The 24,815-nt window shown below is 43.7% G+C and overlaps 1 protein-coding gene across 3 annotated transcripts in view; it reads left to right on the forward strand.

The window, feature by feature from the left end:
- itpr3 (inositol 1,4,5-trisphosphate receptor, type 3) overlaps positions 1 to 24,815 on the forward strand; it is a 143,640-nt gene that overhangs the window by 42,490 nt on the left and 76,335 nt on the right. For all 3 annotated transcript variants that reach the window (XM_031566798.2, XM_031566797.1, XM_031566799.1), the window contains 9 exons: positions 11,446 to 11,565; positions 15,409 to 15,597; positions 16,001 to 16,252; positions 16,361 to 16,505; positions 16,624 to 16,768; positions 16,988 to 17,163; positions 19,745 to 19,865; positions 21,767 to 21,821; positions 22,113 to 22,278. In XM_031566798.2, the coding sequence (XP_031422658.1) occupies positions 11,446 to 11,565; positions 15,409 to 15,597; positions 16,001 to 16,252; positions 16,361 to 16,505; positions 16,624 to 16,768; positions 16,988 to 17,163; positions 19,745 to 19,865; positions 21,767 to 21,821; positions 22,113 to 22,278 (1,369 nt within the window). The remainder of the gene's footprint in view (positions 1 to 11,445; positions 11,566 to 15,408; positions 15,598 to 16,000; positions 16,253 to 16,360; positions 16,506 to 16,623; positions 16,769 to 16,987; positions 17,164 to 19,744; positions 19,866 to 21,766; positions 21,822 to 22,112; positions 22,279 to 24,815) is intronic.

Below are 24,815 nucleotides of genomic sequence, written 5' to 3' on the forward strand. Positions count from 1 at the left end.
ATTTACATGGATTAACCTACACATTAGAAATAAATGATTTCCATATCTCAAGTATATTTACAGGCAAGAGCATGTTGCTTGAAAATAAATTCAAAGTGATGAAAAGAGTTAATAGATGAAATACATTCAGAGTGATTAAAGAGGTGGTAGATGGAATAAGTTCAGAGTGATTAAAGAGGTGGTAGATGGAATAAGTTTAGAGTGATTCAAGAGGTGGTAGATGGAATAAGTTCAGAGTGATTAAAGAGGTGATAGATGGAATAAGTTCAGAGTGATTAAAGAGGTGGTAGATGGAATAAGTTCAGAGTGATTAAAGAGGTGGTAGCGATCTCAGTTGGTTAGTCAAATCTGATGGGGCTTGAAATATTAAGGCACATCAACCAATTTCTTTATAAATTCTAGGATCAAAGAAAAAAGGATGCTTGGTATGCCATGGACTATACGATAACCAACATGGAACATGACAGTTAAAGAAAATACACTGAACAATAAATAGCAACCAGTGGAACTATCTTCTAGATTTAGGTGTGAACCAATTTAGTGACATAAAACAATGATGGAGTCTAAAATGACACCTCAAAACAAATATACAGACTATCACAGACTATTCTGAGAGAGTGAAGACTTGTTTATGATGTGTTCTGATAAACAATATCTGCATAATCTAGTATTGTAAATATCGTCTCGGTTATGTATGTAACCTCGGTTCCTTGAGCAGGAACCAGACATAACAGTATGGTACATGACGTCAGTCATGGGTACAGATCAAAGCATTTATCTATTCACGGCTGAAAGGCCGCGAGATCTGTCAATGCGCGCTCCTGAGCCCGCCCCTCAGGAGTCCATATCTTAGATTACGCATCAGATCTCTTCCTTAGAAAGAAACTGAGCAAGACAATCAATCCAAGGTAACACTGTACACGCCAACTTTGTTATGTCTGGTTCCTGCTCAAGGAACCGAGGTTACGTACGTAACCAAGACGTTCCTTGTTGCAGTTCACTGCGACATAACAGTATGGGACCCTATACATTCCCGCGTGATAATACAGTGGCAGCCAATCACACACACCAGCTTATTGAAGCCTTTGCCCTCATAGAGGTTCATACGGCAGCTGGCGGTGAACATATTAACAGGGCAACCTTTATCATAGGCGGCGAGGATCGTGATCCTGCGCCTGTAGGAAACCACCCTGAAATGTTTCATATGCAACATAACATGTAGACACCAATGAACACACTTATCATATACATCGTTCTCAGGCCAGGGGATTCAGAGATCGCTTGCCTGCAGAACGCTATGAAGAAAACTAGGTTCAGCCACATCTAACATATAGAATCTAATGAAAGTGTGGCGAGAACTCCAGCTTGCAGCTTTGCAAATATCTTCCACTGAGACGCCCTTTAGTAAGGCCCAGGAAGACGAGACCCCCTGCGTAGAGTGCGCATGCAACTTCTCCGGGGGATCTAAAGACAAGCTCTTATAAGACAACACGATAGCCTCTACTATCCAACGGGAGAGGCTCGGTTTTGAAAGAGATCTGCCTTTTGCACGTGCACCAAAGCACACAAATAGCTGATCTGACTGTCTGAAAGCTCTAGTGTGCTCTGCGTAACAGCGGAGAGCGCGCACTGGACAGAGCTTATTCAAACGTTCCTCCTCTGCTGACGCAAAAGGAGGAGGCAAGAAAACTGCTAATTCAATCACCTGATTGCGGAATGGGGTTACCACCACTTTAGGTGTGTAAGCAGCATTAGGTCGCATAACCACTCTGTCACCAGCGATCGAGAACTGAAGGCACGATGGGCTGACTGACAGGGCTTGCAAGTCACCAACGCGATTTGCTGACGTTAACGCCAGCAGCAGCGCAGTCTTTAAAGAGACAAACTTTATGTCTACTGTGAGAGCACGTAACACCACTAGCAGATCCCAAGAGGGTATGAGGTGTCTCTCTGGCACCCTGAGCCGTCTCAACCCCGCCATAAAGCGTGACGCTAGCGGGTGACTGCCAAGAGAACTGCCATTAATGCCTGCGTGGCAGGCTGAAATGGCAGCCATGTACATTTTGAGAGTGGAAGCCGCCTTCCCCTCATCAAACAACTGCTGTAGGAATTCTAGAATAACGCCCAGCGCGCAGTTAATGGGGTCGTGCTGACGCGCGGCACACCACCGCTCAAAACTGCGCCACTTCAGCGTATACAGAGCCCGTGTTGATACAGCTCGGGCACTCTGTATTGTAGCCACCACCGCATCTGACAAGCCTGACGCTATGAGCCTGCACCTGTCAGGTGCCAGGCTCTGAGACGCCACCACTCCGGATGGGGATGCCACACTGTCCTGTGCGCCTGCGTTAGGAGGTCTCTCCGCAGAGGCAGCTCCCAAGGCTGCTGCACTGACATATTGACTAGATCTGCCGCCCACGGCTGATTGGGCCAGTGGGGGGCTATCAATATCAATTCCCTGCCCTCGTCCGCAATCCTGCACAGCACCTGCTGGAGGAGCGGGATCGGGGGAAAAGAATATAGGGGTAGAGCTGGCCACTGGTGGCCCAGCGCGTCTATGCCTAGTGGGGGATCGTCGCCCCCTAGCGAGAACCAGAGCGGGCAGCAGGTGTTCTGCCTGTTCGCGAACAGGTCCACCTGCGCCTTGAAAAAACGCACCCAGATCTGGTTTATCACCTGTGGGTGAAGGCACCAGTCTGCTGCTCGAGGATCGCCCCTCGATAACAGGTCCGCACCGTAGTTGAGGTGACCTGGTATATGAACTGCCCTGAGGGACAGGACGTGCCTCGCTGCCCACAGGAGCAGGCGAGTCGCCCAATGGTGTAGTGACTGGGAGCGCACTCCGCCCTGGCGATTTATATACGCCAAGGTCGCAGTGTTGTCCGTCCTCACTAGTACATGCTGATCACTCAGTCTGGGCAGAAAGTGTTGTAGAGCTAGGACTACTGTTCGCAGCTCTAACACATTTATATGAGACGCTGCCTCTGTCACAGACCAGAGACCGTTCACGCCTCTCCCTTCGCAGACTGCCCCCCAGCCTTTGGTGGAGGCGTCTGTGGTCACCACCACGCGACGCGACACTATGCCCATAGTGCCCGACGCGGCGAGAAACCAGGGGGTTCTCCAGATCGCCAGGGCTTTCCTGCATCCACCACCACTACTCTGCGATGCCTGTCTGTGACTGCGTTGAGCTTCATAGACAGGTACCATATTTGAAATGGCCGCATACGCAACATCCCCAACGGGAGCGCTATGGCGGCTGACGCCATCATTCCTAACAGGCGTTGGCAGCACAGCGACGAGACTGACTGTCCCCGTCGGAACTGGCGCACGCATGTTTTGATGGCATTTATTCGTTCTTGAGACAGCCTGACCTCCATGGAGGTGGAGTCTAGAATCATGCCTACAAAATGCGTAATCTGCTTTGGGCACAGAACGCTTTTTTCCCTGTTTATCACAAAGCCCAGTCGATACAGGTGCGCCACCACTAGATGGCCGTCCTGCACCGCTGCAGCCTCTGAATGAGAAGCCACTAACCAGTCGTCCAAATAATTGTATACGCGTAAGCCGCGTAGACGTAACGGAGCGATGGCTGCTTCTACGCACTTTGTGAATACCCTCGGCACTAGAGATAGGCCGAATGGGAGTGCGTTGAATTGGTACGCTATTCCTCCGAACGCAAACCTCAGATATCTCCGATGTCTGTGGTGGATCGGAACGTGGAAATATGCATCTTTTAAGTCTATCGTGATAAACCAATCGTTTGGCCTTATAAACTGCACAAGCCTGCGTGGGGTCAACATTCTGAACCGTAGCGGCATGAGTGCTTTGTTTAACACACATAGATCTAATATAGGCCGATAATTCCCGTCCTTTTTTGGGACCAAGAAGTAGCGGCTGTAGAAGCCTGAAGCTTCCTCCTCGGGAGGAACTATGCTTATCGCTTCTTTTCTGAGCAGGGAGACTATCTCTTCCCGAAGGAAGTGAGACTGGTTTCGCTGCACCACAGATTGTATCACTCCGCTGAATGGCGGAGGGGGACGGGTGAATTGCAGCACGTAACCCACTGTGATCGTTTTTAGCACCCATGGTGACACTGCGCATGCGCGCCAACTCGCCACACAACCAGCCAGGTTGTGCTTTGAGTTGAATTTGTCGGGGACTAACCCGCTCATGGTCAATGAGTCTAAACCTAGATCTACACCCACTCCGCCTAGGGAGGAGGACGAGATCTGGGGTTGCCCCCTCATGTTTTTGAAAACATTTGGGGGGTGCGATTGCACTGTGTGCATCGCGGGGGGAGTCGCACAAGCATGCCTGGGCACTGCGCCATCTGGGACAGGAGTTAGGACATATGATTGTGGTGCTTGTGGAAACCTGCTTACCGTGCTGGACATGATTTCCATTTGTGAGCGACGGGCTGATTTCTGTGGAGGCGGTGTGGGCTCCACCGCTCCCCCCCTGTGTGACGAGTGGCTGACTGTCACCACCAGGAAGCCTGAGGCTTACCTCTGCCTCGCCCGCGGCGAGCGGAGTGCTGCCGCGGAGCCTGGGCTGCGCCCCAGGCAGGGCGCGCAGTTGGTTGCTGCTGTGCTGCAGGCTGGGCAGGCGGGCGGAAGGGGTGTCTCTGCCAGCCTCGCCCGGTGGGCACCTTTGCTGGAGGAGCTGGTGAGCGGAACCTGCTTCTCTTCTGGCCCGGTGCGGGTGTGGTGTGTCCTGAGGAGGACGTCTCACCCATGCCACTAGAGCGAGGCATCCAAGCCTGGAACACCTCTCTGCTCTTCTGCTGTTCTTCGAACTTTGCAGCCATTGTGACCACCGCTTCCCCGAAGGCGCCCTGAGACCGGGGCGTCGAGGAGTGGTGCCTTTTCTCTGTCTGACAGCTTGGCCAGAGATAGCCACAGAGACCTCTGGGTAGCCACCGCGGCACCCATCACCCTCCCCAGTGCCTGTGATGTGCACCGAGTTAGTCTGAGCGACAGATCCGTCGCGTGACGGAGTTCTGCCACAGACGGGTGATCTTCCCCCAGCGACAAGGCAAGCTCAGTCAGGAGCTTTGCCTGGTAGCGCTGTAGCAGCGCAGCCGTATTGGTCATGCAGGCAGCCTGCCCTGCAGCAAAGTAGGACTTCTCTGCCAGCTGAGCCTGGTGCCTGGCCACCCGCGTAGGCAGGAGAGGCTTCTGGCCGAGGCGCATCGTGGGGGAGGCAGGCGAGAGGTAGCCCGCTACTGCGTCCTCCACCTGAGGGAAGGAGAGGTAGCCCCTCTCACTAGCCCTGTGGAGCTGCATGTAGGGCGCGAACCCCGGCACCGGGGCCCGACCCGCATCCTAACGTCTTGGTTCGTCTGCATTACTTCCGCGACTGAGCTGTGCTCGTCGGAGTAGTCTAGCAGACTATCATCATCCAAGCTGATGTCCAGCTCGAGTTCGGGCAAGGCACCGCTTGGTTGAAGCTCTTCCGCCTCGCTGCCCGCAGCCCCAGGGCTTATAGGCGGCGGTGACGGGGAGAGGCCCGGGAGCAGAGCTGCAGCTGCAAAGCGACTGCTCACACTCACCGAGCCTACGGCTGAAGACGCACTCGGTCCTACTGGGGCGTTAGCCCCGGATGGAACCGGTGCAGTCTCCTCGGCGTCCTTGCGCTTCCAGAACGCAAGGCGCCTGGTAGCCTTAGCTAGCGGGAGGCTAGCGCAGATGGAGCAGACAGGGTCTTTGCCTGAAAGCGCGACCTCCGCGTGGTCCCTGCCGAGGCAGGTCACGCACCGACGGTGACGGTCACCCTTGGGACGGGTGTGCCCACAGTCGGGGTAGTGTCTGACCATCTTTATTCAATCTGAAAGTAGAGAAGAGTGTTAAAACACAAGCACACTATCTGCAACGAACACGTTGTTAGCAAGCTAGCAGGCTAGTCAGAGACTTAGCCAGCCAGGCAGCCAGGATAGCAGCCACTACCTTCAAAATTAAGTTGAGCCAACGAATTTTGTAGCGCCCTGAGCCAGTGAGGGTTAAGGAACCCAGATAACTCACCAACCCGTAGAGAGCAAAAGCACACAAAACTCTTTTGACTGTGGTAGAGCGTTTGAGAGATGCTCGTAGATGTTCACTCCGTCTTGCGAAGTTTCAAAAGAGGAAGAGATCTTATGCGTAATCTAAGATATGGACTCCTGAGGGGCGGGCTCAGGAGCGCGCATTGACAGATCTCGCGGCCTTTCAGGCGTGAATAGATAAATGCTTCGATTTGTACCCATGACTGACGTCATGTACCATACTGTTATGTCGCAGTGAACTGCGACAAGGAACAATTGTGCAATTCCTTTTCTGATCTGTACGGTGAAACAGTTAATAATGCAATATAATATTCTCAGGCTGCAATTGTTTTTATATAACTGAATTAATACAGGCTTTAAAAGAGAGTTGAGAATCAAGCCAGAGACCCCAGTATTGAAATTCCTCAACTTTCTCAAGTGGTGTCCCATTTAAAGACCAATCATTGGTTTGATGCAAAAAGTCAGATGTAGGGCCAAACAACATAATTACTATAAGACCTCTTCATACTCGATAGAAGATTATTAAAAGAAAACCTTTTTGAACAGCATCAAAATCAGTCTGTAATGTACACTGGGTTTGTCAGTCTTGGAAACATAGATCACAGCATCATCTGCATAGAATTGAATCTGACAATTAGAGCATACTTGTGGGAGATCATTAATAAATATAGACAGCAGCAATTAGACTGCAATCAGATAGTGCTTTACCACATGAATGTAAAGGTGTAAATGCACTCAAGATGGATTGTGTTTCAGACCACCAGTGTGACCACACTGAATACAAGTGTAAATGCATTTGCATTGTCAATTCACATACAACTGGATTGACAATTACCTTGGGCGGGAGTACGTAATCACGCGCGACGTTTTGAAAAGCGAGCAAACACAATAACACAGCTTCACAGCTAGCTACCATCTTGTTCTTCACAGATAGCTACCATCTTGTTCTTCACAGATAACTACCATCTTGTTCTTCACAGATAGCTACCATCTTGTTCTTCGCAGATAGCTACCATCTTGTTCTTCACAGACAGCTACCATCTTGTTCTTCACAGACAGCTACCATCTTGTTCTATGTTTTTGTTTGTTTTTTGGACTGACACAAACGAGAGGAAGATGTGACGTGAGCTGGATCAGCACCCCTACCTGAGCGTAGATCACAGATAACCTGCTGAATAGAGTCTTCTAAAGGAGAGGGAGCTACCACATAGAAAGTTATTCAATGAAATATCAGTTCATTTGTGAACTTCCGACAGAGGAAAATGCTGGTTGAGGGGGATTCCTTTCTAGTCTACATATCCCTTCCTCTGCTGAATTATATTTTATTCCCGGTGGGGACAATGTGTGTCCCCCCCTAAAAGATTAATGATACTTCACCAATAGACCGTATAAAATACCTAAAATAAGAAAATGTGTATATATAGTATAGCGCTGCAACGTGAGAACAGTGCAAACGACAATAGAATTAGATTAGATTAGATTCAACTTTATTGTCATTGCACAGAGTACAGATACTGAGGCAACGAAATGCAGTTAGCATCTAAACAGAAGTGCAAAGTAGAAGAGTGCAGAGTATGTGCAAATGGTAATATAAATATAGATAAATATGGTATATACAGTATGACATAAGATATAAGTGGTATGAGCAGTAAGAACATGAGCAGCAATAAAGGTGATTAGTGCAGATGTGATATAGATATATGTAAAGTGCAGGTGAAGGTGGCAGTAGAGGTTATAAAGTTATAAATGAGGTAGGAGACATGATAAGATATAAGTACGATGAATATGGATATGACAACAATTTAACATAAATAGATATATACAATGAACAATTTAGTGCAAATGTTCAGTGGCTGGAGGTAGGTGTGTGGCAGTCAAGCCAGGGTAGAGAGGGGAATACAGGAAGGAGTGTGAGGGGGTAGCCAGGGGGAACTATCACCGTGGTGCAGAGTTCAACAGGGTGACAGCCGCAGGGAAGAAGCTGTTCCTGAGCCTGCTGGTCCGGGAACGGAGGGCCCTGTAGCGCCTCCCTGAGGGGAGGAGGGCAAACAGTCTGTGGTTGGGATGGGAGCTGTCCTTCTCGATGCTGCGCGCCTTCCGCAGACATCTCTTGCGCTGGACAGCATCGATGGTGGGGAGTGGGGAGCCAGTGATGCGTTGGGCAGTTTTCACTACCCTCTGGAGTGTTTTGCGGTCCGCAACAGAGCAGCTGCCAAACCAGACTGAGATGCAGTTGGTGAGGATGCTCTCAATGGTGCAGCGGTAGAAGTTCACCAGAATCTGAGGAGACAGATGGGCCTTCTTCAATCTCCTCAGGAAGAAGAGACGCTGGTGAGCCTTCTTGACTATGGTTGAGGTGTTGAGGGTCCAAGAGAGGTCCTCAGAGATGTGGACACCCAGGAATTTAAAGCTGGCGACACGCTCCACCTCCGTCCCGTTGATACAGATCGGGGTGTGTGCGCCACCTTTGGTCCTCCTGAAGTCCACAATGAGCTCCTTGGTCTTCTTGGTGTTGAGAGCCAGGTTGTTATTGGCACACCACTCTGCCAGGTGCTGAACCTCCTCCCTGTAGGCCGACTCATCGTTGTTGCTGATGAGGCCAATCACCGTTGTGTCGTCTGCAAACTTTACAATGGTATTAGAACCATGTACAGCTGTGCAGTCGTGGGTGAAGAGGTAGTAGAGGAGAGGGCTCAGCACGCAGCCCTGTGGGACACCAGTGTTCAGGATGAGGGTTGAGGAGGTGTTGTTGTCTAACCTGACAGACTGGGGTCTGTTGGTTAGGAAGTCCAGAATCCAGTTTCTGAGGGAGGTGTTGATGCCTAGATCACTGAGTTTAGTGATCAGTTTGGAGGGGATTATGGTGTTAAATGCAGAGCTGAAGTCTATGAACAACAGTCTCGCGTAGGTGTTACTGTTGTCCAGGTGGGAAAGGGCGGAGTGTAGTGCCGTGGAGATGGCATCCTCCGTGCTCCTGTTCTGGCGGTAGGCGAATTGAAGGGGGTCCAGTGTGGGTGGTAGGCATGTTTTAAGAATCAGGGCCGGACTATCACTGTCAGGGCGCGTGCTGTGCAACAGAGATGACACCGTGGCTACTTGATGATCCTGGTTCCATTGGCCTTTATCCATGCACGGCTTTTAAGAATATCACCAAGCAAAAATAGATTCAGTGCAGCACATCGTCATATTTTACAGGACCCTCACAAAAAGAGCCCTATATATTACAACTGAGAATGGACTAAAGCAGCTACTGATGCAGGGGACCTCCCAGGCTGACTCACTCAATGTGAGGAACAAGGCTCACAACAGGGAATCCAGAGACCTTTAAAAAACAGTAGCCAGAGATCATGAACAGGGCAAGAATAAAGGCACTCACAGTCCAGGTCGGGAAAACATGCAGTTCAAGATCCACATTAGCAAACATTCAACATACACAGATTCAAACAATAGGCAAAGTGTCCAAAAAGTCAAAAAGTCCAAAAAACTAAAAGCAGGAATCAGAGCAAAGACACATGAACACAGAACTTGATGAGCACCAGCCACCCCCTATCCATGACTCCTGATTCCTGATTATTCCCTGGAGGCACGTCCACCGATCAAAAAGCATCATTACTGATTTACTGATTGAGAGAGAACACACATGAGAGCAAACTCACTCATTGTCACTCATTCACACAACCAGGGAAACAAAGAGTCCAACAGAGGGTAGGGCTTCTGTGCTACACAATCATAATAAACATGTTAGTAGCGTGACCACAAATGACACCTTTTGTCTAACAACATATGAAGATTTTATATTCTGCACATATCACAATGATGTTTTCTTTTTGTTGTCAGAACATTTAATTTATTCATTGCTATTGGGATGTATAGAGGATTTCAAGAAATGTAACAAAAATATTTCAAAATAAATCGCCTACCCTGCCTTTAATTAACAGACTTTTAAAGGGAAAACATTTATTCCAAATCTGAAGATCCCTGATCACTGCTAAAGGCATAGCATACACCTCAATTACCCTAGCAACCACCTAGATACCCCATACTATAATGACAACCCAGCAACAACAATAGCAACCACTATGACTACCCTAGCAACACCCTAGCAACTACCTCAATTACCCTAGCAACCTTACTCCAATGATTGGGGTCAAATGGGATAAAGAGAAAAAACAACTGCCAACATTTGAGGAAATCATACTCTATTTGTAATCTCACTGATGCAGCAGTGTTCACACACTAAAGGCTCCAAGCAACTAAGCACCAAATTTAAACATTTGAGCTCAAGCAATACATTTAAATTGTCAGTTGCAATGCCCACTATGAACACAATTTCACAAGATTTGGCTGGCATACAAAAGGTATTTGTGGTGGAAAATGTGTAAAATCAACAATCAGTATAACCACCAGGGTAGTCTGACAAACTACTGAAATTGAAAAGAACACTCCCCACTGCCTCCCAGAGGCTATTAATTCTTAACCTGGAATCATCCCTTTTCTCCCACATGGGTTACTCTCTAGTATAGCTGGAGCTATCTGTTAGGCTTCGACCTTGAAGGCAGGTACAGGTTGCAGACCAAATATGATATGTTCCAATTAAAACATTACACATAACCCATGGAGAAGGGTCAAGGAAGATTTAGTAAGACAATCAGGTGTATAAAAAGGGAATACAAAACTCTGTAAAATCAGTAATCTTGAGACTTGCTCAGGTTTATGCTGTTGGTATTGCACTGACAAAATAAACCTTTTTTACTTCACACTCTGCCTGACTGCTGAAACAGTTTTATCCAGATCTGAAAAGAAGAGTTTTTACTTCATCAAAAACCTACAACCTTAACATCACAATATATTAGCTAGTGAAGTACTATGTTTGTGCTTTGAACATTGTTCACTAGGTGGCGCCACTTCACCAATGAGTTGTAATGAGCTAGGGTCATGCGCCTCCTAAAGGCCAACTTGCCACTGACATTTTGTATGTTTTGGCGAAACAGTTGACGAGCTGTTGCTCAAAAAGTGCGTTGGGCCTATTCCACTTCAGAAAGGGCTTGCACGAAGGGACACCTAGGGACCTAGGGATACAAATCTTATGTTCCGTATCAGCCATGTGTGACTACAATCCTGCCAAGTTTCATGTGGTTTGTCCAACCAACCAAAAAGCAGTGAAAAGAAAAACAGAAGACAAAACAGTCTTTGACAAACACTATGCTGCAGCGGCGGTCATACATATTACCTGCTGAATTACCAGGCATAAAAATTCAAGCATTGTTGTTGCGATATGTTTTTATTCAGTTCATGTAATTCAACAAACCATTTTGCATTGAGTATGTCTGGTACTATTGTTCTTCCATAACCCTTTTGTCTAACAAGTGCTGGCTGTTAACATGTCTACATGCTGCCCTTAGGTTTCTGGACTATCTCTCAGACCTGTGCGTGTCTAACAACGTGGCAATACCAGTAACCCAGGAGCTCATCTGTAAATGTGTCTTAGACCCCAAGAACCAGGACATCCTCATTAAGACAGAGTAAGACCTTACTGACGAAAAAAATCCAGTACAATTAAATGCATATCAATGCACATTCCACTTGTACATACTCACCATCATTCTTGATGAATAGCATTTAATTGTATTAACCATCCATAATGGCTTGACTTTTATTTATGAATGTATTGAGCTGCACATCTGTATGTAAGCTAGCCTTCCTGGGGTCCATTCAAAGAACATACAACCACATATCAGATGTGAACACACACACCAAAAAAGGGAAAAACATAAATAGATATATAAATATGTTAAGAAAGAAATAAAGAAAGAAATCAAGCGTCAACAACAACAAATGGGAAAAAAAACATGAAAAATCACACAATGCTTTAAAAAAGGTAAACTGGCATGTAGTGTAGCAACTGATAAGATTAACAAACAAACATTACTCAGCACCTAATAAAGCCTAACATCATATTTCAGAGGCACATTCAAAATTCACAGTCATTGATGTTTGGCTTCATCTGCCATATACAAAGGCCTAGGAAGAATGTCTGAGGAACGCTGCCTGAGTTAGGGGTCAATACACTCATGGAAATAGGGCCTTCCAGTGGGAACCTCAGTAGTATTAAATGTAACATCTCTTTATTTTGAATTACTTCAATCAGTAGAAAAGACAGATAAGTGTCTCCCTTAAAGTGAGTAGTGATTAGAGTGGTAAGAGTTAGACCTTACTCTGTATTCATTTTATGGACAGTTTATTATCTATTTAAGACATTATAATTTCAGACTGTAAAACTTACAGGGTAATGGATTACGTGGTATACTATCTGTTGATATAAACTTACAGGGTGATGGATTATGTGGTATACTATCTGTTGATACAAGGTGATGGATTACGTCCTCGGTTCCCAAACTGGGGTACGCAAAGTGGTTCAGGGGGTACGCGGGGAGAACGTTTCCGCGATAACGGAAAACGGACAGAATTGCCCTGTGTTTTGCCCTGCAAGGCTGTATTTCTTTCTAATAAACACAACAATGATCGCAACGATGAACAAGCATTAATTAAAAAACAAAACCACTGAGAAAATGTCACGTCTATGCTGAACTCCGCTCCGGCCACGCCCCCCTGTTCAACGGTTGACACACACACACCTCCGCTACAGCCTGTAAAATTAATTCGCTCATCTTCCCAATCACCTGCAAATAATGTTTTTTCAGTCTTCCGTTCTGTTGATGGCTGGCAAACAACAACCTTAGAAGGTTTGGGTCACTTGTGGCACATATTATTACGTAGCTGGAGATTGAATGTCTAAAGGGGTACGGGACTAGAGTCTAGTCCATCGGTTCCCAAACTGGGGTAGTGGTTCAGGGGGTACGCGGGGAGAAAATTTGATTTGCGTTTTCAAAGTGAAAAAGCCCATTACATTTTCAAACGGAGCTATAAATAGACATGAAATCTTAAATAGTCAGAATAGCCAAGTCACATTGCCAGAAATACTCATGTATACCCATATTCGAAATAATTACACTGCCAAAAATAGCTACAGGTAGGTTAGTGACTTACCCTGACAGTTTGTGTTATATGCTGAATATGTGTGCGGGGGAGGGGGCGTGGCGGCGGTTATAAACATGGGAAAAAATGGGGGGGGGATACGTAGCTGGAGATTGAATGTCTGAAGAGGTACGGGACTGTAAAAAGTTTGGGAACCACTGGATTACGTGGTATACTATCTGTTGATATAAACTTACAAGGTGATGGATTACGAGGTAAACAAACAACTCTATCTTTGAAGGGATTCTTTCCTTGTAGTCAGACACCTATATTTTATACCTATATCTATACTTTGACGCGGATGCATGCCTCATGGGATTACGTTATATACCTTAATTTCCCGACTATTTACCGCGGTTTATAAAAAAATTCTACAGCCTAATACTCGGATGAAGGGCTGAAATGATTACTCGAGGAAACTCGAATAATTCGATTACAAAAAGTAAAAGGCAGAAAATGTCTAAAGTTTGGGATCATTTCAAATTAAGAAAAAAGGACAACATGGTGCAGTGTATATACTGCAAAACGGACCTGGTGTACCATAACAACACCTCATCAATGCTTCAACATATCACCAGAAAACATCCGCACGTTAACAGTTCACCAAGCGGAGCCTTTACAATGTAACGTAAAAGTTGACGCTAGCTGATTTACGATTGCTAACTAGTATGAACACTAGCGCTAGCAGCCCTAGCACATTTGGCGCTCTAGGCAAGCTTCACTCCTGGCACCCCCCCCCCCCCCCCCAAATAAAAAATACAATTTTTTTCCCCCCACGAAAACAGAATTGCAACTTTCAAACGCTATTTTGCCCTGTAAGACTGCATTTCTTTCACATAGACACAACAACGATCGCGACGATGAACAAACATTAATTCAAGAACAAATCACTGAGAAAATGACACGCCTGTGCTGGACTACGCTCCGGCCACGCCCCCTGTTCAACTCAAGAATAAAACAAAGTTGTAATACTATTAACAGTGATACAAAATATAAAGCAAGTCAGGGATCTAGCATACCTGCCAGAGATATGGTTCCACACCAATAATGTGTGTGGGAGTTCTGATATGTGTTAGATTTCGGTGGTTTTGTCATAACTTCACATAAATTCACATTGTACAAGTTGTGTGAACAACCCCCAAAAAGTTAGTTTGCATAGCACCAGGCCACAGCCATCAAGGTGGCCCCTGGCCTTTTGTCTATGTTGATGAGCCATCAGACATGGTTCCTGGCTTTTGTGTGTCTTGGAGCTAGAAACATTAGTTGGCTTTTGTCTACAGCCACGACAGGATGGTTGAGGCCACAAGGCATTAGCATCTATATGGCCATACCTGACTATGGCCCTTGGTCAAACTAGACTTACCCCCTGGCCTTCAGACACACCCATTCACTCCCCTTCACACATATGTTAATTCTACAATATATATTGTCTGTACTTTCTGTAATGTTTGAAAAGAAGAAGCAAGGAGACCGACCGTGAGCAGCAGACGTGCCTAGCGCATGCTCGTGCTGCGCCGAGCTGACCGTGGCTAGTGACTGAATAAAACACATTCTTTCGCTAAGCCGTCTTCTACAAGTCTGTTATTCCTGAACAAACTAACTTGAACCAAAGTGTGGGCATCCGACGAATTCGACGGAGGACAGCGAGATCTTTCATATGGTTACACACCAATAATGTGTGTGGGAGTTCTGAATACTGACATTTTTCAAAGTATTTACACATCTGGGGACCTTTTAATTATTGGGATTATTTCCTTATTAGTGGCAGGAGGTAGGATCCTGGGGCTGCATTGTGTGACCCCAGCTGGGTGTGTCACTGTGGATTGAGGACAAACATGTTCCCATGGTCCTGGAAACTTTATAAAGATTTACCCTATTGTTCTACTACTGAGACCCTTTGTACTCCTCGCACCACGACCATTAAAATGATACCAAACACTAATGTGCTGGCATCTTCTATTTACCAAATACATTTTACCCTTAAAATGTGGAATGTGGATTTTACCCTTTAAATTATTCCAAATTATATTTTCTAGCAGTGATTTTATAAAATTGCTAGTCATATGTATGAACATGTTTGGTGAATTAATGTATGTTTTCATTACATTTGTTTGAAAATTTAATTTAACAGTATAAGTTATTTAATTCACAAAATAAGTAATTTCATTCTTGTTCTGAAGCAATTTCTCTGTGGTTTGAAGAAGTTGTAGCATATGTTTGTGTGTAGTATTGTTTTGTTTCAGAAATATGGATGGGTGGCATCCCAATTTACCCCATTCTGTAAACTAGTTTTGTCAATGTGAGTGGTTTGTGTTTATCACATCACACAGGCGCCGTACACCCAAAGAGATACCCCATGGCACAGAATATTTGGGCATGGAGGACTATACTGAAGAGGATGAGGTGTGGCTGGTCTGGATGGACAAGACCAAGGAGCTACAAGAGAAGGGGATTCGTCAGTTGGCACAAGAAGCCAGACAGGGAAACACCCATGATGAGAATGTGCTCACTTATTACAGGTATGAAGTCTGATGTCAGATGTCTGTAACTCTACCCTGATTTTTTTCTGATCACTGACATGGTTGTATAGAGAATCTGATCATTTCAGAATAGTTATTAAACTTGGGAATAAAGAAAGGGATTTGTGCTACATTTACAATTAGACCAAACTTTCCTGCCAGATTATTTTTTATTTGTGCATTTTCTTATGAGAGTGCCACATTGAAAATTAATTATTACACGGGGAGAATGTCAAATGCATTACAGCACAGGACAGCTGGTATGGCAGATTGGGGAAAAATATCTTAAATAAGCAAAGCTGGAATGGAGTTCCATGTGTCGCATAGGTGTTACTAAATGAAACCCTATGAATAAATTATGAATAATCTGGGTTGTGTCTGACTGCCCTCTCTTTGCTCTTAGGTACCAACTGAAGTTGTTTGCACGCATGTGTCTAGACCGCCAGTATCTGGCCATAGATGAGATCTCTAAGCAGCTGGATGTTGAGTTGATCTTCCTGTGCATGATGGATGAAACACTGCCTTTTGACCTGCGGGCTTCCTTCTGCCGGCTCATGCTGCATGCACATGTCGACCGCGACCCTCAAGAACTTGTCACCCCTGTAAAGTTTGCCCGTCTCTGGACAGAGATCCCTACAACAATCACCATTAAAGAGTAAGGCTACCTCCAATTCAGCTCAGCTTTATGTCAAGCTCAGAGCTGCTCTGACGATGTTAAATAGTTGATGATGAAGAGATATTCTACTGTTTTACTTTGACACAGCTATGATGCACACATGGATTACTCAAGAGATAATAAGAAGAATAAATTTGCCACCACAATGGCATTTATGGAGGAGTACCTCAATAATGTCTTGAATGATGATTTGCCTTTTGCAAATGAGGAAAAAAACAAACTGACCTATGAGGTATAGCATGGACCGTTTTTCTTTCCTCTTGAATAGAAACATACATTATGTCTGTACTATAGTTTTAATGAGGAAAGGATTTGGATTTATGGATAATGTTAATATCATTGCCTCTCAGGTGGTGAGTTTGGCGAGGCACCTCATCTACTTTGGCTTCTATAGCTTCTTTGAGTTGTTACGCCTGACTCGTACATTACTTGGCATCATAGACTGCATCCCCAACCCAGCGCTACATAACCCCATAGTGCAGGAGGATGGCAGTGGTGAGTTTTGTGTTTTTTATATATATATAAGTGTTTACCTTTTTACTAAGCTTTTTTTATAATTTTTTTTAATTTTGTGGTTTTACATTCATTTTTTAGTTTAGCGACAGGCTGCTAGACACTCTACATCTAAACCAACTAGTCTATAGATATCAAGCAATTTGAGTTAATTCTGTAGTCTACTGGATACATTTATGTTTATTCCTTTGCTTCTGTTAGGGAAAAACATGAAGCGATCCATCCATGGTGTTGGGCAGATGGTGTCCACAATGGTGCTCAACAGAAAACAGTCACCAGGACGACCTAGTGTCAGCCTGGATCGCTTCAAAGACAGCATCGACATGCAGGATGTCACTGTCATGGATACGAAACTCAAGATATTGGAGATCCTCCAGGTATCAGCTCAGCCAATTTCCATGAATGTCAATCGAACAATTCTTGCTTTTTGTCAGCTGATTACACTTGATTATATAATCAACATTAGTGGCATTAGTGGTGGAATGTCAGGGCTTGCTAAGCCTTCTCTGAAGGCCTAACAATTTTCAAAATGAGAAAATAATAAATAATATTTTAGTTTACTGTTACTAATCTGTCTGCGTCTGCCCATTTTCTCAATCACTTCCTTCTCTCATTACATTCAAGTACATGAGTCAAGAGCCACTAAGGGGAGGGGAACAGATTGTATCCAATTAAGTCTACTTCTTCGTGAGTCTGAGCTCAACCCTCCAAAGCCTTCACTGCACCTTCAGCAGGTCCACAGTAGTGTCAGTGACATTTTCTTTAGATTGATTTGATGATCAGTGTGATCATCAAATAGTCCTATTTCTATGATCCAGACATGATCTATCAGAAACATCATTGACCATTCCCTTCTCAGCTCGACCAGACCTCTGGGGATGTATTGTCACTTTGTAGTCCACTATGGACTTCCATGTTTAAGCGATTTTCTCTATGGGAGAATAGCATGGGGATTTTAAATAATTGCACTTACCAGACTCTGTTGGTAAGATGCAGCTTAGAGGTTAAACTAACAACTCAGTGCATGCTTCAGACATCACCAGTTAACGGCTCTGGGAAGCTGAGGGTTGCCTGGCAACTGTCACATTATTGTTAGCTAACGTTAGTTAAATAGCCATCGCTAAGTAGCTAGCTAAAAAGGTTATAAAGTTTTCTAGGTTAAAGCCTGAGCTGTTCAATCATGACGACAACAACATACTGGCAAATGGCATACTATCTGTTATAGAGGGGGTTCAGGAAAGGTGCAATCGCTGAGGGTTATCCGATTAGAATGAAGAAAACAGGGAGACTTGGATATCCAGTTGAATCTGAACTCTTTGTATTAAATACTTGTAAACAACAATTAATTAATTGAGGTGTAGGTGGGTGTATGTTTGTGTGGTTTATGGCCTTTTTAACAATGCCACCCCCAAATATACCAACCTTGCTTGCTCTTGGCCACAAAACTGCAAGATTAAACTTTGCTAAAGAACATGAAATGAAGCCTGATTAATATGGGGAGCACACTGTTTGATCAGATGAGACCAAGATACATGTGTTTGGCTCAGATGGAGTCCAGCATGTTTGGTGTGAACCTGGCCAGGACTACAATGCATAGTCTCAACAGTGAAGCATGGTGGTGGGAGTGTGATGATATGGGGCTGCATGAGTGCAAAACGTGTTGGGGAGATGACATTTATAGATGGCACCATGAATGCATGTGCATGTAACAAAATAATGGCTGACAAGATGACTCTCCAAAAGCTTGACAGAAGAATATTCCATAATATCATTAATGTCAATATGAAACCAAAGCACGTTGCCAAAATCACGCAAGAGTTTCTAAAGAAGAAACAAAGTGTCTAAGTCCTGGCCAAGTATGTTGCCTGACTTGAATCCAATAGAACACCTTTGGGGTATTTTAAAGAGAAACATAGAGCAGCTGAAAACACACTCTCAACAATCTGAAGATTTAGGGTTCAAGTCCCGTCTTCCATTCTGAGTCTTGTCTGAAAAGGCAAATCTGCTGTTGCCACTATGACTCAGTCACAAAAATCTCAATTCACAAATGCTTCAATAAACGTTGAGGGTCCTTGAGGTCTGCGCTTGCTAGGACTCCGTTCGTTGCCATATTTGTGTCTTGAGATAGTACCTCATGTTAATGTCCTGTCTGATAAATGTAAAAATCTCTATAAATAGGTAAGATACATAAGATAACTAAAATCTAAAACTTAGTTGACAAAACAAAATAATGCTTAAAGCTTACACATGCCTGTGCAGTACAGTCCACATATCAGATTATGAGCAGATCTTTTGGGGTCTTAAAACAAGTGAAAGTTTTCGACTCCTTAGTGTGCTTTTGAAATAAGGTGCTTTTGCTTAAACTGAGCAGTATAGTTTGAGACACTACCATAAAATGTATAATTCTTCCAAGGAAGGATTCATGAAAACTGTTCAAAACTTGTTGAAAATACATTGTGATAACCTCTGGCTCATCTGAATGAAATTATTCTATTCTACTGAGGTATTTGCTTTAAAGTAATTGGCCCATTTTTTAAGTATGTTTGTGTAGGAAATTAATTTTGGTATAATTTTTAAATAAATGCTGAGGGTATATGGGCACAGATAAATATACTTGTCGTTCCGCACTAGCCGCTCATGTAGTTCTGTAGTTCAGGACGGCATACACTGCAAAAATATAAGAAAAGCTTCGCCAAAACACGCCATTGCCAACTATATCGGCAAAAGACACCAGTTTAGGTGCTAGCGAGCTTTTATCAGTGATAACTGGGCAGTTGTTGGGGTTGGTGCAGTTTTTTATGTAGTTAGTACACTAGTTAGTAAAGTAGTTTTAGGCCACGACTCCTTACTGCTGCTTTAAATCGTGGGGTATTTGCATTTAACCATTCAATCCTATGATGTTTCTTGTCTCAGTGCTCTCATGTTTTCTATGCATTGGATCTCTTTACCCTCTCTTAGTTTATCCTCAATGTGCGGCTGGACTACCGCCTCTCCTTTCTGCTGTCTGTCTTCAAGAAGGAATTTGTGGAAATGTACCCTATGGCAGATGCTGACGCCACATCATCAATAGAACATGCAGGTACTCAATATTAAACTAGATATTCCACTGCTGATCCATATATAGACATTTTGATCATAAATGCACAATTGTGATCTATCCAATGGCTGCCATTTTATATCACAGCAGTTCATTTGTTGAGATGTTTCCATAAAACTGGTTTGTGATGATTTGTACCATCATCAAATCCATCTTAAATATTATTAAGGTCATTTATATAATACACAGGAAAATATGTTAAATACCTCTGTTGGTACGGGACATCCCACAGCAGCCAAACCTCTCAATGTCACATTCAAGTAATCATACCAAAACAACCTAGACTAGACCATGTACCAATGTCACATTCAAGTAATCACACCAAAACAACCTAGAGTCTAGACCATGTTTCAATGTCACATTCAAGTAATCATACCAAAACAACCTAGAGTCTAGACCATGTCTCAATGTCACATTCAAGTAATCACACCAAAACAACCTAGAGTCTAGACCCTGTATCAGAACACATCACCACAACCATCATACTGATACTTTGCAAAAACAGCAACAACAAAGAGGTGCCTTCATTAGCATGTCCCTGGGCACCTTCCTTCATCAGCGTTTCATTGAATTATGACATCTCAAGGTACACCACGACCATTATTGAGAGACTTTACCATAACAACCATGAACAAATCAATTAGGGGTTCATCAGCTATACTTAGAACCAGTTGATGGTGCCATCTTCAGCCATACTTCTGTCTCATTTCTTATAGTAGCTGTAAGTGTGCCCTCTTGCAGCTTGGGATGCAATATTCTGCAATATAGGCAATAACATCACATGAATCCAGTTAATACAGTCATCAACACTGTGCTATTATATCACACACACTGAATGATCTCCCTGTAACATTAGGTTTGCATATGCAGTTCTGTCTCCTTTAGCCTCCTATCTAGGCTAGGAAAATCCCAACAAAGGTTAGGGCAGAACATGTGTGTGGGCTTGTGGGTCTGTCTCTCTGTTCTCTCTCCTAATGTACCGCACGACCTGATGATAGTTAGCTAATAGTGGAATGAAGAAGCCCACAAAATGATAGTTTCAGATGCTTTGGTAGCACTTTACACATCGGTAATAAGTGGGTAGTTTCATGGCAATAAGTGGGTAAAATCATGGTAACAACTCATAACAATCCACAATTAATAGTTTTGAGGTTTTTTCTAAACAATAATTCACCATTTACTGTGGTAACAAGTCAATAACAAAATGGTAATTTTGTCCCCACAAACAAATTGTACCCACTCAGTACACTGATATTATACTCATTACATGATACACTTATTTTCGATCTGTATAGTAAAGTGCGGCTTCTTGCCTTCCCTTTCATCAGTGAATCTTTCCCTGTCGCTGCTGACCAAAAATGCTCACAGAATGACTCCAATCACCATTGGACTGGAAAAGTGTTGAGTGCTGGTCTTTTGGGACAGCTAGTAGGTTTTTGTATCCATCCTCTCCAATATAGAAATCTCTAGTGGTCAAAAAAGGCAATTATGGTGGGCACCGGCCCTCTTCAAAAGACTGGGTCTTCCCCAGAATGATTGCAGGTTCTGTATGAAGCCCTTGTTATTACATGACCTTAGATAAACACAACTCTGACAGCCAGGAGGTAAGTGATGATAATCTGCTGTGAATGTCATCACCACAAAGAGTGTTTATGGGACCAGAACATACTATCTGGCCCTATGTCTTTCGTATAATACTTGTCAACATTTCTTAAAATTGAATTTAGGACTATCCTGTTTATAACAGGGTCATAAAACAGCAGAGGATGCAACCACATAATTGGTGTTGTGTAAATGCAATGTGGGTGAATTGTGTCTGGATATTGTCTGAATGTGATGTGTTAAGTGTAATAAAAATATTTATTTTTATTTTCTTCTACCAGCTACTATCAATCTGCAGTACATTGGGGAACAGGCTGAGGCAATGTTTGGTGTTGGGTAAGTGAAATGTTAACACCCAATTTAGTTTATTAATGTTTTTTTTTACAGTTTCTGTACTACATAAAGACAAAATATGCCGAAGGCATCAAGTTTATGGTATGTATGTATGTATGTATGTATGTATGTATGTATGTATGTATGACTGTATGTATGTATGTATGTATGTATGTACAGTATGTATGACTGTATGTATGTATGTGTGTGCGTGTGTATGTGCATGTGCGTGTGCGTGAGCGTACGGGTGTATGTGTGTATATGTATGTATATATATATATTTTTTGTCAGCAGAAAGGGTAACAGCATGCTGGAGGTAGATGATGAAGGGGGTCGCATGTTCCTCAGGGTGCTGATTCACCTCACCATGCACGACTATGCCCCACTTGTCTCCGGGGCTCTTCAACTCCTCTTCAAACACTTCAGCCAGAGACAAGAGGTCCTGCACACCTTCAAACAGGTACTGGTGTACTCTGAACCATGACCCTATTGACGTTGAAGGGCTCTGTTTTCATGTTCTCGTTAGTTAACCAACAGGCTTTTTAGATGAATATAAGTCAAACACATTTGAAGACTTAAGAAGTTTAACTAATGTCCTGGAATGGTCCAGTATGTTCTATCAACAATCGCATACAAATATTTACATTTACATTTAGCATGCTAAAGCAACTTACGAGTGAGGAACGATGCAAGGAAATAGCTAAATCAAGGAAAGGACATCAAAAGTAAAGTGCCAAAAAGGATATTGGTGTTATGTGAGTTCCCTTCCCCCCTATACCCCAACCCCTCTTTATGTCCCTCCTTTGGGCCAGCCTCAGGCAGATGGCTTCCCCTTCTGAACTGATTCTGCTCAAGGTTTTTTCCTTGGGGGTTGCCTTGTGCTTGCTACCGGAGGTTCAGGCCTTGGGTTCTGTAAAGCACTTTTAAGTGTTATGAGTGTTGTCAGTGTTGTACATACACATGTTTGTAATAGATGTTATAGATGCAATCAGAATTGACTTTAAATGGTGGATGTTAAACTTGTACTACCCCAGATATGCCGCATGGTCTCATAATTAACCACATTTAAATGGTAAGTGAGTAATGTAGACATTAAAAAGATAACTATATTCAATAGGTAGCAATTCATTAATATGACTTATGTTGCAAATGGTTATCGATGTGGCTAAATTCCATCCGATGAAGAGAAAGTTGTGATTTTCAAAATCTAGAGCTCATCAAAGCTCATCTTTTATGTTAATTATTGATGTGCACCTGTCAGAACTCAGAGCGCCCCTTCCCCAAAATTTTATTTGACGATCAAATCTTAGTGTATGTCTTTCCCTATCTCTGTCTGCTTGTGTGTTTATAGAGCCAGTGTATGTCTTTCCCTCTCTGTCTGCTTGTGTGTTTATAGAGCCAGTGTATGTCTTTCCCTCTCTGTCTGCTTGTGTGTTTATAGAGCCAGGTGCTGCTTTGTTTACTGTGTCGTGTGCTGTGCGTCACTCATTATTACTTGCCTCTCATGCCTGGTCTCATGAATCCTACTACTTGCGTTTTATCTCAGTTCATTATCCCTGTTTATTTAAACCCCTGTGTGGCAAGTTAGTATATCCAACTACGCCACACCTAGGAAAACATACTCCAACCCAGCATGGATGACCCAAAAGGCACTCAGGTGCTGTGCACACAGAGTCTAGTTTGCCTGAATCCGGAGAGAAATGTCTCCGGATCGACCTTTCGTGCACACGGACCCACTGAATCCGCACACTGAATCCGCACTCGTTCGAATTGGGGGTCCATAGTGAGTAGATTCGAATCTGTCTGCGGGTTGTGGATAGTTTTTCGTGGTCTTACTTAGCCCTTTTTGAGACCAGCCAGAACAACGAACACAACCGGCATTATTTAATAACTGAATGGTTTGCCATGGCACAGCGAGTGTGGCAGTCTGTTTTAGCAGCTCTCCAGCTTCAAAAATTAAATAATAATAAAAAAAATGTTTCCTATTAACTTGCTGCTATTACACGTGAACGGGATTAATGAAAGTTTATCTATCTAAATATCTAAATCGATGTTGTTAGGAAAGGGATGACATTAACAAGCCACACTTAAATCTATCACTGTTTAATCTATTTGTATCAGACCATATAGAACCGTTTTTTAAAAAGTGTCAGCAATAGCCTGTATGAGCAAATCTGACGTGAAAAGATTTTTATTATAGACGGAAGTTTCAAAACGGTCTATAATAAAGATGAATGTTACGTTAGCTCTAGTCCTGTCAGACAACGATAGCTGCCTGCGTAGCCTACTAGCTAGCGTTAACGTTACTTCAGAGGTACAGTACGTGAAGGACAAAGCCCTCAACAATAGCCTACATTTGTTGTTATTAATAAAACCATGAAATTGGAAGCAATTGTAAACCATGAAACATCCAGGATCCACACCACTTGCATTGTGGTCTCTTGTGCTGAAGCTCAGCATCTCCATAAAGCGCAGGCATTTAAACATCTCAGACATGTCATGTTGCACATTGCTTTGTTGCACTGTTCTAAACTCTTTATTATCAATACAAAATATATACATTTTTCGCTTAACCTACAGTCTGCTCTGACCACTGATTTTATTAACCACCATAATGTGTTACTGTGCAGATTAAATGTAGGCTATGCGGCTAGGCTAAACGTTGCTAGTTGGATCTCGACTACTGTCTGTCACTATCGGATGGTAGTCATCTACCGGATGGTAGTCGCGCATGCTCAGACACAAACGGTTTACGGCAGAAGGCTCAACGTCAACATATGGGGTTGTCTTAACGCATAATGTGGGTATATTTAATGTAATATTTAATTATTAAAAGTGTGGAGACGGACTAAGGGTAAAAGGCAAATAGTTTGTATTATGAATATAGCAGTAGGTAAAACAAATAAAGCATTGATGTGCTAGCCAATAGAACTTGACAGGGAGAACAAAAGAGGATATCCAGTATATCTTTAACTTTTTTATTATACAAACGTTAAG

The sequence above is a fragment of the Clupea harengus genome, chromosome 4, assembly GCF_900700415.2.
Source record: "Clupea harengus chromosome 4, Ch_v2.0.2, whole genome shotgun sequence".
Taxonomy (NCBI): domain Eukaryota; kingdom Metazoa; phylum Chordata; class Actinopteri; order Clupeiformes; family Clupeidae; genus Clupea; species Clupea harengus.